At 35.4% G+C, this 17,898-nt stretch overlaps 1 protein-coding gene across 1 annotated transcript in view; it reads left to right on the top strand.

The window, feature by feature from the left end:
* Positions 1-2,488: 2,488 nt before the first annotated feature.
* Positions 2,489-17,898, top strand: part of PIGK (phosphatidylinositol glycan anchor biosynthesis class K) — a 120,409-nt gene continuing 104,999 nt past the window's right edge. The window contains exons 1-3 of the mRNA XM_021678134.2: positions 2,489-2,606; positions 6,330-6,383; positions 10,543-10,634. Coding sequence (XP_021533809.1) covers positions 2,514-2,606; positions 6,330-6,383; positions 10,543-10,634 — 239 coding nt within the window. The 5' untranslated portion in view covers positions 2,489-2,513. The remainder of the gene's footprint in view (positions 2,607-6,329; positions 6,384-10,542; positions 10,635-17,898) is intronic.

Below are 17,898 nucleotides of genomic sequence, written 5' to 3'. Positions count from 1 at the left end.
ACAGCTAATGATAGACTTAATGGAAAAATGTTAAAACCATCCCTTTTAAAACAAAAATGAAAGAAGAAAATCTTGCTATCAACATTATTAGTTAGTATTCAGCCATAATATAAGCTGTGAAAAAGAAATACAAGAAATAATATTGGAAAGGAAGAGACAAAAAGGTAATTTGAGGATAACATTAAAAAACTAGAAAAGCCAAAACGATTTGTCAAACAAAAGTTTTAAGTAATTTTCATTATTAATATAATTAAATGCTTCTTATTAAAATGATGAAAGAGTACTCGGACAGAAAATATGATCTGCCTATCAGCAATAACTGATCAGAATACATAATATTATAGATATTACCTATTTATAATTATTATATATATGTATTTCCTATACAATGAAAAAAGAAATCCATTAAGAATAACAACAAATGTTAACAATAAAAAAAAATGTTTACTATGCTTAGGACGTGGCTTGGTTTAGATATCTCTGGCTTGAAGTTCTACTGAGAAATTAAAAAAAGGAACCACAAATAAATGAGAGAGTTCCATATTCTAGAATGAAGGACTAAATATGATAAAGATATCAGCCTTTCTCAAATTTATTAATAGATTTTCTATTATCCCATTAAAATCCAAAAGTATTATCTTCTTGTAACTTGGAAAAATTATCATAAAATTCACTTGGAAAATTACCGGGCAAAATCACAAAAATCAAAGAATTTTTGTGAAAAATTTAGTATACTAAAATGGTTAGCCCTAATGGCCAAATATTAAAGCATTTAAAAACAACGGCAGCTAAAATAACATGGTACTGGCCCCAAAATAGACATATATTTTAACTGAAGAGAACAGAAAGCCCGAAATACTTTATTTCTGATAAGTGTTTAATAAGAGAATTATTATGAGTCAATCGGTAAGGTAAGTGTTATGTAGAAAATCCTGTTGGATAATGGAATACCAATTTTGATAAAAGTAGTAGATCGTTACAGCAATGGCTCCCTAGAATCATGTCTCCATTTCTACACCCTTTTTTCTCTAGCTATGGACACACTACAAAGTTTTGGGTGGTTTGTTATGCAGCAATAGATAACTCACATAACATCTCATGGCATATACCGAAATATATTCTAGATAGTTGAATAGTTAAATATGAAATCAAAAGAAAATAAAACTTGATCTGAGACCTGCATGAACTTGTGACATTTCAGGTGTAAGACACTCTGGTAGTGTGCTTTCTTGGCCTTACAAGGGAAAACCTGAAATTTGACTACCTAACATTAAATACATCACAAAATACAATAGCAAAAGAAACAAAATGGAAAGAGAGACAAGAGACTGGGAAAAACAATAGCATAAAATATGGCAAGGCTTAAGGTCACTTCATAAAGGTATTCAAATTCATATGTATAACAAAGCTATGAACAGAATATGTACATCAGAGTACATAAGAGAGTTTATAAACACAAGGAAAGACATCAGATCTTGACAGCAATCAAGGAACCTGAAGTATAACAAACTAGAGGTAACATTTTGTAGCAAGGAATTCAGAGGGAAAAAATGGTATAATTTGGTGTTAGGTTGTATTTTGATGGCACTGTGAGTGTATACTTTGGAAAGCGATATTATTGATAGGCACTAACATTTTTTGTACCTTTTGACTTATCGGAAATTATCCAAAGAATGTAATTCAACAAATGCACAAAGGTTTGCTTTACAATATTATTTTTGTAGTAAAACTTGGAAACCTTGTATTGTCCAGTAGAGGGGCAATTACTTTGTCTCAGGCAACAATAAAGGGTGGAATTCCAAGTTACTGTTCAATTTTAAAATTATGAAGATCACGAAGCAGCATAAATATGTTTATGTAGTGCTAGATAAAAATAATTTAAAATTGAATGCATATAATAAACATAATGGAACGAATACACATGGTCTTATCAAATCCTCAGACTCTCTTTGAAGTAAATTTTAGCTCCATAAAAACGGAAGAAACAAAAATTTAAACAATTTATCCATGTTTAAGCTTTTAATAATAGACCCCCAAGCCTGTTAATTGCAGCATCCACCCATTTTTCTGTTTAATCCAATTAATCATCTTTTTGTGCCCAAAGGCATGCACTTCCCGCTACATCCCGCTTCACAGCTTCATATATGCAAAGAACTGGCAGCGCTATGCAAAATAGGAAATAACTTTTAAAGTTTACGGGATCACAAGTTTTCCTCCCTCGCCTTTCAAACAACTTTTTAAACGTTATATCTATTTTACAATAAAAAACTGAAAATGCAATTAAAGATAAAGGATCAATGTCTTCCATCTATCCTGCCGCATCCACCCCTGGAACTTGAACTCTATGCAAGTGCTGTTTACTAAAGGCTGGTAAAGGGCTGGCCTCAAGGAGGTGGTGCTGCGTCGCAAAAAAAAAAAAAAACACACACACACACACACAAACAAAAACCCGCCGCGCTGCTTTACGGCACTCGCTCCGCCCCTCCAGGTGCGGGAAGCTGAAGCCGGGAAACATGGTGGCCGCCTGCCTTTTCAGCAAGGGTTTGACTCTCCTGGCAGGGTTGTTGCTTTTCTCCTTCGGCAGCTTGGCCGCTAGTCAGATCGAGGTAGGAGTCAGGCCCTCCGAGCGACAGGGCCCTGGGAGGACAGCTCTGTCGTGGCTGTGAGCGCACCAGCAGATTGCGATTCATAGCAGCCGAGGGGAGCATCAGCATCTTACTAGGCTGACCGGGCTGTGTGGGGGAGGGTGTCTGTTACAGGGGATGGGATAGGACGGTGTCGATCTGTTTCACCCTTTTAAAACGACGTATATAAAGAATCAAATGTCAGGAGACGGGGGAGGACCTGATCCATTGCTCGGACGAGTGTGCAGTCCCTAGCAGTTGAAATGTGAGCACAGGAGTGAAGCACCTACTTTCCTACTACTAAACTACACTGCTTCCCTTTGATAGGAGTCAGATGGCTACGGTGTTTTATTTTTGGCTCACAGGACATTCTGGCCCTTTATCAAGCTTTTACTCTATCCAGTACTCTGACAGTACTTCAGGCCAGTTCTGCTAGAGTCTAGATCTGTTTTCAGGCCTGCATATCCTGTTGGCTAGGGGGCCGGGATAGTTAGCCGACATTTGAAAATCTATATCCAAAAAAAAAAAAAAAAAGAAAATCTATATCCAAAGTTTAGTCTTCTGCCTAGCCCACCTCCTATGGGATTGCTACTAAGTCAGAAACCTGCTTGTTTGTTTTAATAAACTCTTTATCTTACATGTTGATCATCACTAAATTCTATGTTCTGAACTTCAAAAATTGCTTTCACCCTTCCAGTTCCACTGGCACAAAGTGGGCCTTGGTCATTTCTTGCCTACACTATTGCAAAAACTATCTTGTTTACCCCCAGGCTTCCAAAGTCCCTCACTTAGATGCTAGATTAGTCTTCATAAAAGGCAAACCCAGTCAGGTTATTCTTCTGATTTAATCCTTTTCCCATTGCATACAGAGGAAAGTCTAAACATCATAATCTGGTCTCTGCCCACTTTTTGATCTTCTTATTGGAGTCCATTCTTTCTACCACCTAAGTACCTTGAGTTTAGACCAATGAGTTCTAAACTTTTTGAATACTTACCCTCCAGTTAGAAAAGATGGCACATGCACCCTCTCTCTGTATCCATGAATTATTGCTAATCTATATAGTCAACATTTATAAGGTATATTTTTTAATGTAATACAAATATGAATGGAAGTTCTGCCATTTTTCTCCTTTATTTTAGTGGATTATCTTGTATACTTCATTTTGGACACCATTATATTTTTTGTAGTTACGTTGTTGCTGTGCTTTTTCACATTAACCATGTTGTTTTTTTTAACTTTTTGTTTCTTCTCTCTTTTTACTAAGATGCAGTAAAAGCATTACCTCTGTAGTAATATGTACACTTAGCTAATGTAGCATTCATCTGCTCTAAATCCATATATGCTTTGTAGTATCTCTGATTCCTTAATCTTTCACTTAAGAGTGCAATAGCTCCCTAGCTGGTCTGCCTCAAGTCTTTCTTTCTGCCAGTCTGTTTTCCAAGCTGCAGCCAGAGTAACTTTTAAAAATGCAAATCAGATCGTGTCACCCATAAACACCTTAATGTTTCCTTAAGGATAAAGAACAGAATCTTTGTTATGACCCATGAACAAGGCCCTTTTCCTGTCTTTGACTTCTAGTTGTGCTAATCTTTTAGTTTCTCAAAGCCTTTAAGCTCCTATCTCCCATTAGGGTGGATGTTCCTTCTGTCTGGAATTATCTTCCCTATTCTCTTCATCTTTTGAATCCTAAGCTAAATGTCACTTCTCTAGGGAAAACTTCGCTGATGCCTTCCCACTTCCTACTGCCAGAATCAGATCAGGTCAGATCTATCTGGGAATCTATTGTACTCTTTCATGATACTGTGTATCTTATCTCTATAGAATTTATAGTTTGCCCTCATCTGCTTAATGTATGTCTATCAAATTGGATAGTGTTCTCTTTGGAGGCAAGTACTATGAGTATTTTTGCCCATCATTGTATTCTGTGCACTTAGGACAGTGGCTGGCACATGGCACCCAATGAATGTGATGAATGAATGAATGTTACATTGCAGTGTGACATGTTTGCTTGCTTCTTTATTGCACTCTGGGGTTCTTGAGAGAAAGCAGCTTGCTTTTCAGTGATTTTTGTATCACTGTACATTACATGTAACTGGCACATAATAGGTGCTCCATTCATTATATATAGAGTGAATAATTTTGCAGTGCCTATATTGTCTAAACAATCACAAAAGAGTTTTGCCATATCAAATTTTTCACTAAAATCTTAATGATGTAAGAATTTTCAGGGGCGCCTGGGTGGCTCAGTCGTTAAGCGTCTGCCTTCGGCTCAGGTCATGATCCCGGGGTCCTGGGATCGAGCCCCGCATCAGGCTCCCTGCTCAGCGGGAAGCCTGCTTCCCCCTCTCCCACTCCCCCTGCTTGTGTTCTCTCTCTCTCGCTCTCTCTCTGTCAAATAAATAAATTAAAAAAAAAAAAAGTTTAAAAAAAAATTTTTTCAGCTAGAAGGCACATTTGAGATTATTGGGTCAGATCTTACTTTCTACATGAGGAAAGTCAAGTCTAAAGAGCTAAGTGACTTATCCCAGTCTCATAGTCATGTTCAAATTTTTAAACTAATGCTTTATCCACTATAGCACATTGTTTTCTTTTGCATCGAGGCAGCTCTTGAGAAAGGTTAAAAAATACATATATATGTACATTTGATAAACAGATTTGAGGGAATTTTTTATTTTATTCTCCCTGAAATTTTCTTGCCAGATGAAAATTAAAACAGCTAACATTTGTTATGCAATTACTATGTTCCAGTCACCATTCCTGCCTTCTGTGTGTCAGGTAATAATTACTACTCTTTTACAGATGGGGAAATGGAGGCACAGAGAAGCTTTCCTAAGCTTTTACAGCTAGTAAATAATAGGGCCCAGATTTGAATCCAGGCAGTATGACTTCTCATAATTAATACTGTTTGATAGCAGATCTGGGGTCATTAAGGTTCATATTCACAATTATTTTAATATACAATAAATATCATGTTCTTTTGGTGTCTGGATATTATTGGATGTTGAGGTTTTCTCATGTTCCACAATGGCAAATATGGTTCAGACTTCTAACAGATTAGCGAAATGGTACATGGCAGCGTGCTAGAGAATGTGCTCAATCAAATATATTGATGTGTTCAAATAAAGTAATTGGAAGCATCCACTACAGAGTAGGAAGTAATGAATGAGACTTCAATAAGGGGTATTAATTGGGCGCCTGGGTGGCTCAGTTGTTAAGTGTCTGCCTTCGGCTCATGTCATGATCCCAGGGTCCTGGGATCGAGCCCCACTTCCCTGCTCGGCGGGAAGCCTGCTTCTCCCTCTCCCACTCCCCCTGCATGTGTTACCTCTGTAGCTGTCTCTCTCTGTCAAAAAATAAATAAAATCTTTAAAAAAAAAGGTATTAATTGTTATGTGGAGAATCAAGGCATGAAAATAAGTCATTCACAATTTGAAGACTGAATGGAAAACTAGAAGCATATGAGGAAGAGCTGGTTGTGTTTGAGATAAAAATGTTTAAAAACAAACAGCCCCCCACCTCTGGGGCTCCCCAGCAAAAAATAAAATGTCTTTTATAAGGTCAAATACTAGAACCTTTATAAATTTGCATAATGATAACTTACTGTCATTATAACTAAAGACTCCATGAATCTTAACTGTTCTTTATCAGTCTTTATTCTCAGAAATGTGGCTTTTCTAATGTTTTTGAAATTATTTGATTTGTAGGATCAAGCAGAACATTTCTTTAGAAGTGGCCATACAAACAACTGGGCTGTTTTGGTAAGTATGTTCTATAAAGGTATATGTTGTTTTTCACATTAGATATGTGTCTGAGAACTTTTGTGTGAACCAGATTTTTGAAAAAAAAAATTATTTTCTCATATAACAAATTCCTTATTTTGACTTGACTATATTTTAAATTGACTTAAATCAACTAATATTCTGGCCTTCAGTATATTGTCAAGTGGTGATGTGTAAATAAACATAAGAGTATACTAGGGATACTGTTGTTAAAGGAAGCATCTTATAAAATGTACAATTATTTTAATGATGGAAACTAGTAATTGTATTTCTTATCTATAATATTAGTTTGTAGATATTCTCTATTTAGGCTTTTTTTTTTACTTTTTTTTTCTGCCCACAAAAAGAAATGATCATCATAGAAAATGCAAATTATACAGACAAGTTTAGGAGGGGACAGATTAATTTTATCTTAGGTGACTCTCCCCTCAATTTAAAAAAAAAAAGGAAGACAGAGAAAATATCTTCAAGTCCCATACATGTCAGAATTAACATTTTGATTCTTCTGGCCTTCTTTCCCTTCCCATATAAGCATGAAGATAAATGATTTTATGTAACTAGGGTCATCTTATACTTGTTATTTTGCAACCCCATAGCAGTATATCTTTGGAGATCTTCCCCTGTCAACATGGAGATGCATAATCATTTCCAAAGGCTGTATTATTTTGTATTTTATGAATGAACCGTAGTCTCTCATTCATGGGCATTTAGATTCTAAATTTTTTATTTTAAACAAGACTCTTGGACAGCCTTATACATACACCTTTGTGAACTTGACTGATTTTCTCTTTAGGATAAATTCCTAAGCCATAAGGCTCGTAAGTTATGGAGCATAATTGCTCTCCAGAAATACTGTACCTCTTTTTTCTTATTCCAAGACAACTGGGTATTATTAACTTTGCCATTTCTTTTTGACTGCTGGGTAACAAATTAAATTTTGTTTTAATTTGAATTGTTTTGATTCTTAGTAAGGTTTGCTTATTGGCCTATTGTTTTCTTTTGCCTTTTTTTTTTTCTTGGTGTAAATTACCATTTTAATTTATCTGGATTTATAAATTTGTATTTTTAATTTCCCTAATAGAATACATGCCATCAATTTTGTTTTTCCTGCACTTGGAAAGTATTTGGATAGTAGTTTCACTGCTGGGGATTTATTTAATGGCATTTACATGATTAGGAGATATAATAAATTTGACTTAATGAAAAAATTGAAGAAAAGGGTTGACTGGAAGAAAGAATGAGGAAATAAGGAGGCAGGAAAGGAAGTGAATTTTTGTGAAAAAGGAAGGGGGTTCATGGGTCATTTTATTATTCTTCAACAAAGAACACTTATATGCTACCCCTCAAAAGAGATTTTATGAAGGAATCGAACAAAAGCTGCTCAAGATAAGGAGACAGGTTTTCGGTGACCACTTAAAAGAGAGGGAAACTTATCAGGAAGCAGGCCATGATCCACCAATTCCACAGGATAACTTGCTCTTCAGAAACCAAGGGCTCTTCAATAACTAGTCTCTGTATGGGAATTCTTAAAAAAGGGGGTAACTGCCTATGTCCCGACAACTAATTGCCAAAGGGCTCATCCTTTAGAATAAGAGCCTATTAGCTTACACTGCACACACACTGAAGCTTTCCTTGTCTGGAAAACCTCTAACTGAGCCCTTCTTCAACCTCAGTAACTTGAGTCTCAGATGAGAAATGAAATGAGGATGAAAAAGAATTATTACTGAGCATTTCACAATTGCAGTTTCGTATTGTGTACAATAGTTCACACATTAACTCAGACTTTAGTAAAGTGAGACTTTAGTGAATTGTTCTTTATTAAATGGAAAATCATGAAATTTGATCAGGGCCAAGTTGAAAGTACTAAACATGCATTTTTTCAATGTTATGTAATTCAGATTTTAAAAATACACGTTTTTCTCTACCAGTTTGAATTACTTTGTTTTTACTCTTGACTAAATGATCAGAGGTAAATGGAATGCCCCTTTGCCATTGTACTGTGACTAAGAAACTTTCGCCACCAGAGGGAGATAGAAGGAAAATTGGATTCCATTTTCGTTTCAAGATCTGCTGAGTAAATCATTTTTGCTCCTGTTTAATAAAAAAAAGTTAAAATGATAATCCTTACTCATGGTTAAAAAAAAGTACAATGAGGAAGGGTATAAACTGAAAAATCATTGTACCCTTCTTTGATTCCCATTTTTATTCTCTGTGATCACTATTATTATTTTCTTGTGCATCCTTTCAGAAATTGCCAATGCATATAATTACATTTGTGTCTACCCCTCCCTCCTTTTAAAAAGACTAATGGATCATATCACATGCTGTCTTACAGCTGGGTTTTTTTGGTATTTCATTTTGAGAATATGAATAATTTATATTAAGTTGATATTTCTTGGTCCCTTCTCTTTTGCCACCTTCATTTCATGTCTAGTAAATTGCTCGTGAAAATGAAGGCAGTTTCTTAGGTTTATGCTTAAATACTGTAATAGCTGAGAAAAGCCTTTTGGGTGTGGTAAATTGCACTGAATATACAGATTTTTATTATGACTAATTCAGATATAAATTATTTCTGCTTAAGTTATGGAATCTGTAGATTTCTAGCTTTTTGATTTCAGTTTTTGCTAGTACAGGCAATGTTATAATGAAAATTCTTGATTACATATTTTTGTGTACTTATATAAGCTAAATTGAAAGATAAATATATATTCAAACTTGATATATGTTGCAAATTATCCTCATAGAAGGTTTATATTAGTTTATATTCCCAACAGTAGGATATGAGTTATTCATTTCTCCACGATTGCCAATACTGTGAATTGTCATGGACTTTTGAATACTCAATTTGATTTGTGTTTTTTAAGTTATGATAAAAGTTGAGCATCTTTAAGAGTTTATTGTCCATTTTGAATACCTTTATTATGAAATGGTTGGTCTCATCCTTTTCCCATTTTTTGAAAATTGGGTGGTTCATTTTTTCTTATTGAGTTATAATTATTTCAAGTTTTTTTTTTTTTTTTAAAGATTTTATTTATTTATTTGACAGAGAGAGACAGAGACAACTGGAAAGGGAACACAAGCAGGGGGAGTGGGAGAAGGAGAAGCAGGCTTCCTGCGGAGCAGGGAGCCCGATGTGGGGCTCGATCCCAGGACCCTGGGATCATGACCTGAGCCAAAGGCAGACGCTTAATGACTGAGCCACCCAAGCACCCTATTTCAGGTGTTTTATCTCATTTAGGACTTTATGGAATTTTTGACTTTATCTCATTTTTGACACATGGAATTTTACATTTTAATGTAGTCAAAAATTATAGTCTTTTCCTTATTGGATTCCAGGTTGAAAATTCATTTTAATAAAAAAATCTTGTAGTTCCTTTCCATTTGCAGGGGCAGGAACATTTATGTGATTCTCAAAGCTGTCATTATACCTATGACCAGCAAAGGCATGTGGTAGGAGATAGGGAGGGTGCTCAGGGGTAGGTATACTTCCTTTGGAATGGATTTCCCAGGGGGCTGATTTTTTGAGGCATGGTGTTAGATTTGCCTAATACCTTTGGTATCATTTTTAGGAATCAGTTTGTTGTTGTTTTTTTAAATGTAAAACTTATTTGGATTGTTTCTAGTTTTTTCGGTTCAACAGCTTCTTTATAATGTATTCTCTTGTGTGCATGTAAAAGTATTTTGTATGTTATCTATCTAACGTTTTTCATAACTAGAATTAGGAAGCAATCCAGAGTGAAAGGAACATTATATAACCCAAGATAGTTAATTTTCTATTCTGTGAAGAGATTATGGGCATTGCCTTTGATTCTAAAGAATTTAATCTTTTAGACTTAGGAACATTATAGAATCACATAAATTGAGAGTAACTAAGTTGGTTCAGTATTTGATTAAATTCCCCAAAGATTTGGTTTCCCTTAAGCTGACTGGCCTTTTTATTTAATAGCAGTTATGAAAGACCTCTTTCTAGAGAGATTGGTTTTTTTGACAATTCTTTATATGCTTTCCTGTTTGTAAGCCTATATTATGATATACTCTTTTTCTAGGCATCTCTAAATCCTACTTAAAGAGAAATAATTCTGTAAGTTGGTGGCTTATTTTGATTCATAACAATAATGTATTTGTTTTAATACTTTAGGTATGTACATCCCGGTTCTGGTTTAATTATCGGCATGTTGCAAATACTCTCTCTGTTTACAGAAGTGTCAAGAGGCTAGGTATTCCTGACAGGTAAGAATTCTTAATAAAGCTTAACTCTGAACTTCAGTGAAAATTACCCTTAGACAGTTGTTATTATTTTTGCATTTTTATGTTGCTTTGGAAGAGATAAACCTGATTTGAAGGTTTTTTTTTAAGATTTTATTTATTTATTTGACAGAGAGATAGCGAGAGCAGGAACACAAGCAGGGGGAGTGGGAGAGGGAGAAACAGGCTTCCCACCAAGCAGGGAGCCCGATGTGGGACTCGATCCCAAGACCCTGGGATCATGACCTGAGCCGAAGGCAGACGCTTAATGACTGAGCCACCCAGGCGCCCTTGAAGGTTTTTTTTTTTTTTTTTTTTTTTGTTAGAGCATACCATCATGTATAAAATAGCTGTTACTTAAGACCATAATGTCAAATTATATAAAACAACAATCAGTACCTTATAAGGTGAAAAGATTTGATAAAGTATAATTGCTTAGTGTCATTTACTTAATTATTAAATGCTTCAGTCTGTGTTTTTAATTGCAGGCAACAAGACAATTTTGACTGATTCAAGTAGAAAAGTAATTTACTGAAAGCATATTGATTAGTTCACTAACTTGCTGGGAAGGCTGTATATGGCCTTAAGTCAGGACCATGTTAGACTAGGTACCAAGAAAGACATCTGAAAATGCTGGCATAAAACCATGCATTGACAATAATGCTGCCACAGATTGCTGGCTGGACTCTGCTACTGCATAGCTGCTACCATTACCTTGGGAAACTTAGTGTTGCCGCTGCCAAAATCCAGCCTTTGCCATCCCAGCCCCTTACTGTCTCTAGCTCTTAATTTAGCCTCCTTGGTGGGAAAGTCATATTGGCAGAGCACAGATTAAAGTGCCTGTGCTCACGCTCAAGGGGTGACAGGAAGAATGACTGTATGGCATTTTTAGCTTCTATAAATGGGGGTGGGCTCTGCCTTCGATGGAGACTCATAAAGTGGGATATTTCCTAATTACATGAGGGAGTTCAGGTACGAGGCAAAGCCCCTGTGCCTCCACCCAGATACATGTTCTCTGCATTCGGTTTGTCAGGTACGATAGAGCTGTTTTTGCCACCACCAACAGAGTTATAGAAGAAACTGCATTCAATTCGCTTATTTAGGTTTGATTTATTTAGTCCTATGTTCCTCTCTTCCTTTGAGGCAGAATGGAAGGAACTTTGCAACCAGATAGATCTGAGTTTGAAATCTGGGTTAGTGATGATTTTCATTAAGTCACTTCATGATGCTAAGCCTGTCTCCTTGTCTACTACATGGTCATAATAGTACCTTCTTTGCAGGATTCAGATCCTCGCAGTAAAAAGCAAATAGAGATATGTATAAAGTGCTGCAGGAGCAGAAAGGAAGCAGTGAATGACTCAGGAGACAAAGATATATTACATTCTATGTAAATAGATCATGTTAGCCTGAGAAGCTGACAAGAACTCTAATTTAATTCCTGGATTTCATCTGGAAATTAAAGGCAACTCAATAATATTACCATTTTAAAAAGTATATTAAATTAAGTCTGAGAAAGAATGCTTTGCTATATCAAGTTTACAGGTATTATTCTTGTAACTAGCCAATTATTATAATTTGTCAATTGGTTTTCTTCTAATAGGGCTATGTGGTTAGTCCTTTGGCTTTTAACTGCTGTTGCTTCTATACCCTATGTGCTCCTCCAGGGAGTTACTATGCACAGTTTGGCAATAGTTTTCACTTAGGAAATGAATCTTTGTCTGGTCTATAGGTTATTATGATATGTTTAAATGGTCTAAGTAAGATTTAGAGGGACTTTTTAGGAATAGAATATAACTGTAGGATGTATTTTATATATTATAATTGGTAGGTTTGCCCCTAGGTTTCTGAAGAATGTTCTTTAAAAGCTTATTCCTGTTTCACCTGATAGCCTGTCTACCTCTCTGTTTATGACATCTTTTTTGGGGAATGAATTGGGGATTTAAACCATTTGTTATTTTACAAACAGAGATCAATATAAAAGATTCAATTTGGCTTTTAGCCTATTTATTGTGAGTATTCCTCTCATTGGTGACTTCTCTTACTTTACTCCTACCTGGAATTAAGTATAAAGATATCTCTAGCTAAATTCTTAGGAAGTAACAAATTATTATAAAATAACAGTTTGGAAACTTAAAATCATTAAGAACAGTTTTTAGTTTTAAAGCTTGAATTTCAAAATACAGTTTGAATTTATTTTTATACATTATGGAACATTTTTAAGTTAAAAATGTTATAACTTTTGGGCGCCTGGGTGGCTCAGTTGGTTAAGCGACTGCCTTCGGCTCAGGTCATGATCCTGGAGTCCCTGGATCGAGTCCTGCATCGGGCTCCCTGCTCGGCAGGGAGTCTGCTTCTCCCTCTGACCCTCCCTCCTCTCATGTGCTCTCTCTCATTCTCTCTCAAATAAATAAATAAAATCTTTAAAAAAAAAAATTGTAACTTTTGTTCATATTTAAGGTATGTATGCCGAGAAAAATGATTGTTACATTTAATAAAAATTATGAGTAGAGCTCTGTTTTGGTTTTGTTTTTTAATTTGTTTGATTTTCAAGGGAGCATTTTACCTTTGTCTTGAGATGCAAGGATTTGCATTTAATTTTCCCATAGACTTCAATAAGAAATCAGTTCACAAATCATTTGTTGAAATACATGACACAAGTGATTGCCTTTTATTTTGGAAGTTCACATCAGTTCCATAGGTCCTGTTTGAAATGTCACATTAGTCATGTCACTACTCTTGTTCTGATTTCTCTCTGATCTTCTATCTGTATTTCACACGTTCTGACCATACTGAGCCATTCTCTCTGCCTGGAATGGTTGTCTGTACTTCTGGCTCACTTCTGCCAAAACCTGGCTGTGATTCCAAATCTCTTGTGGTTAAAAATACAGATTTCTTGGCTCCACCTCTGGTGATTCTAATTCACTAACTCTCAAGCGACGCCTAGACATCAGGTTTAGATGTAGTTCTGATGCACAATCAAGTATAGGAAGCACAGCTTCAATTTATACCTGACCTTCCAAATTTACTTTACTCTAATACTTCTTTAAAAAAGCCTTTCCTGACCCCTTTCTTTGCTTCTGTGGTATCCTGTGTACATCTTGATTATAACATGATTATATGAATTATAGTATGTCTTCCTCATTAGATTATAAACTCTTTGAAAGGAATGTGGATATTTTATTTCATTTTGTACTTCTAGCATCTAGCACAGTGCCTGACATATAGTAGGTTCTTAATAGGTATTAGATAAATAAACAAGTGACTTGGAAATACTTTGTCAGGTAGGCAAAACAAACACAAGTTTGTACTTTAAAAATAAAAATACTTCTCTTTCCTAAATTGTGTTAGTTTAGTTTTTAGCAAATGTTAATATGATATAAAAGACATTTTAATAAATAGTTTGTCAGAACTTAATACTATTTCAAAATGTTGACTCAGGGGAAAGGATTTTAATGGTTATGGGGGAAAATAAAGAGACATACTATTACTGTTTTTATACGTAAGTTCCGTGCAAGACAGGTGTTTTATACTTTGTGTCCATGCTTTCTGTAACCTTACCCACTCTCAGGTACTTTTTTTTTTTATTTGCCTGGTTTTAATTCTTTAAACATTTTACTTTTTTGGGAATTTTTCTGCCCTCAAATAATTGTTTTGGACTAAATCCCTGTTTTGCTACCTCTAATATGCTTAAAATGCTTAGGATGAGGGGGAGAAAAGGCATAAAGCAGAGGTTAGGCCCCAAAATTGGTATGTGAAACAAAAATTGAGCCAAAATTATTCTTGAAAGTTTCTTAAATAGCACATAAAGTACAATATGGTATTGTCTTCCATCAAGTCTGACACAGCCAGTTTTTCCTCAAGTGCTAGGGCAGTTTTCTTTTTCTTTGATGGAGCACTTGATGAAGTGGTTTACTTAGGACTAGGGCATATGTTATGTGAAAGTACATCTTCTTAAGAGTAGAATTATGATGCTCATGCTGTAAGAGGCATACAGGGATTGAGACTGACTGAGAAGATATAGAATCAGAGCTTCCATCTCATATTTACTTTGGAGAGTAAATGCATTGACTATTAGGGTGGGTGAGATCTGCCCCCCTACTTTTTTTTTTGGCTGAGTGCATAAGATTAGCTTTATGGAGTTAAATGTGTACATAATTTTTCCTACAATATGATTTAGCTCTACTACAAATTGGGTGGAGTAAGTTTTTGTAATGATCCCTGTCTGATAAACTATTTCTGTAGTTAAATCCAACAGCAGCTTTTCTGACTGCATTTTTCCTCCTTACTCTATATTTTAATCATTATGTAAGATTAATATTCCTGTTTTAAACCTTTTTCTTCATCTCCCCTTATTTATAAACTCTTAGTTTATGCAAAATAAAGTTCCAAGTCCCTTATGCTAGAACTCAAGGCTTTTGTAGTCTGGTTCCAAATCTGACATTCTGATAATTTCATTTCAATCCCTATGCTCCAGCCACTTCCTTCTTGTAAGTTCCTGTATTGGCCTCTGTCATTGCCTTACACTGGTCATTCCACCTACAGTTCTTTTCTTCCTCCCTCTATCTAGTTTTCCTATGCCCAGATTCAATTTATACACTCCCTAGAGCTTTCTTGGGTCCTTCTTGCATAAATATTTTATTTATACTTTTGTCACGGGGCTTTTTTTCTATGTATTGATCTAATTTCTTCAGTGCTGGTTCTCATACTATGTTTGTAATCCTCACAGTACATTCTTTAGTATACTGTAGAGAGTTGAATGAATGAATGAATGAATGAATAGTATGCTAAAAACTACTAGCCAAGTGGAACCGATTGGTCTAGGCTAGAAAGGAAATATTTATGAATACTGCTTATTTATATCCCCTTTATTTATTTTTATTTTTTTTTAAATATTTTTTTTTTAAGTAATCTCTACACCCAGTGTGAGGCTTGAGCTCACAACCGCAAGATCAAGGGTCAACAAATTGTGTTGGGAAAACTGGACAGCTACATGAAAAAGAATGAAATTGGACCACTTTCTTTTGCCATACATAAAAACAAACTCAAAATGGGTTAGAGACCTAGATGTGAGACCTGAAACCATAAAATTCCTAGAAGAAAACATAGGCAGTAATCTCTTTGACATCAACCATAGGGACATTTTTGTATTTATGCTTCCTTTGGCAAGGGAAACAAAAGCAAAATTAAACTATTGGGACTATACCAAAATAAAAAGTTTTTGCACAGTGAAGGAAACCATCAACAAAACCAAAGGGCAACCTACTGAATGGGAGAAGATATTTGCAAATGGTGTATCTGATAAGGGGTTAATACCCAAAATATATAAAGAACATACAACTCGGCGCGCGTGCACACACACACACACACACTCTCAAAAATGGGCAGAGGACATGAACGGACTTTTTTCCAAAGAAGACATACAGATAGCCAGCAGACACATGAAAAGATGCTCAACTTCACTAATCATCAAGGAAATGCAAATCAAAACAAGTGAGATACACAGTTGTAACAGTGGCTAAAATAAATGGATAACAAGTGTTAGCAAGGATGTGGAGAAAAGCTTCGTGCACCACTGGTGGGAATGCAACCTGGTGCAGCCACTGTGGAAAACAGTATGGAGGTTCCTTGAAAAACTAAAAATAGAATTACCATATGATCTAGTAATTCCACTACTGGGTATTTACCCAAAGAAAACGAAAACACTAATTCGGAAAGATATATGCACCCTGAGGTTCATTGCAACATTATTTACAATAGCCAAGATAATAGCAGCAGCCCATGTGTCCATCCACAGATTAATGGATAAAGAAGTGGTGTGTATATAGGCAATGGAATATTACTCAGCCATCAAAAAGAATAAAATTTTGCTGTTTGCAAGAACATGGAAAGATCTCAAGGATATAATGTTAAGTGAAATGAGTCAGAGTAGAACAAATGCCATATGATCTCACTTATATGTGGAATTTAAGAAACAAATGAACAAATAAAAGAGACAAAAAACCAGATTCTGGTTACCAGAGGGGAGGTGGGTGGGGGCAATGGGTAAAATAGGTGAAGGGGATTAAAGAGCACACTTACCGTGATGAGCACTGAGTAATGTATAGAGTTATTGAATCACTATATGGTATAACTGAAACTAATATAACACTGTATGTTAATTATACTTGAATAAAAAAGAAGAGAAAAAAATTAAAATAGTGACTCAGAATGGTTAAATGACTTGCTTAAGGTCCACTAAAGTTACCATTATGTAATAGAACCAGAATATGAATTCAGATCTTTTGACTTTATGGCTGGAGCATTTCCATTATATCACAACTATCTCTTCCCTAAGAAATTGCAGCAATTAATATTTATGTGACATTTATAATTAGAGAATTCTTTTAATAACATCTAATTTTATTCTTACTCCAGTCCTGTAGAGATTGGTATTATTATGCACACTGATCATTTTATACCTTATTAAATTAAAAGATCTAGGGGTGCCTGGGTGGCTCAGTCGTTAAGCGTCTGTCTTCGGCTCAGGTCATGATCCCAGGGTCCTGGGATTGAGCCCCGCATCAGGCTCCCTGCTCCACGGGAAGCCTGATTCTCCCTTTCCCACTCCCCCTGCTTGTGTTCCCTCTCTCGCTGTGTCCCTCTCTGTCAAATAAATAAATAAAATCTTAAAAAAAAAAAAAGATCTATATCTACATGTTGAATGTAGTACTGAGGTGTTATGAAAATACTTAATTTAATAAATATAAGGAATGCCTCTCCTATTTCCTCATTTACTTATTTTTTCCATAGTTTCTACATTGTCTTAGTCTTCATTATTTGATGCGTCACATACTTCATACTTCTGTACATCATCATGCTTTGTAGCTATAATACACACTTCTGTACTTCAACAGCTTTGTAGCTGTTTATTCCGTCTCTAGTCTTTTTTCTCTCTCCAACTCATCCTACACACAGCTGTTAGAATTCTTTCTCAGACACTGCTTTCATGTTTTCACTCCCACGATCAAGAACCTGCAGTGACTCTCTGTTGCCTTTCTGAAAAATCCAAAATTTTCATCCAGCCTTCAGTCTTTACTGCTTTGTTAATTCCAATTTACTATGTTCATTTGTAGATCCATTATGGCACCTACTACATAATATTTGGTCACTCTCATTTCTCTTTCTATGTATTTTGTATATATATTCTTTACCATTTATCTCACCTAAAACACTTTATATCCTCTATGCCTTCCTTTCCTACCCATATATC

This window comes from Neomonachus schauinslandi, chromosome 4 (assembly GCF_002201575.2).
Source record: "Neomonachus schauinslandi chromosome 4, ASM220157v2, whole genome shotgun sequence".
Lineage (NCBI taxonomy): Eukaryota > Metazoa > Chordata > Mammalia > Carnivora > Phocidae > Neomonachus > Neomonachus schauinslandi.
The sequence above is the reverse complement of the archived record's forward strand: the minus strand, read 5'-3'. Positions and strand labels throughout refer to the sequence as shown.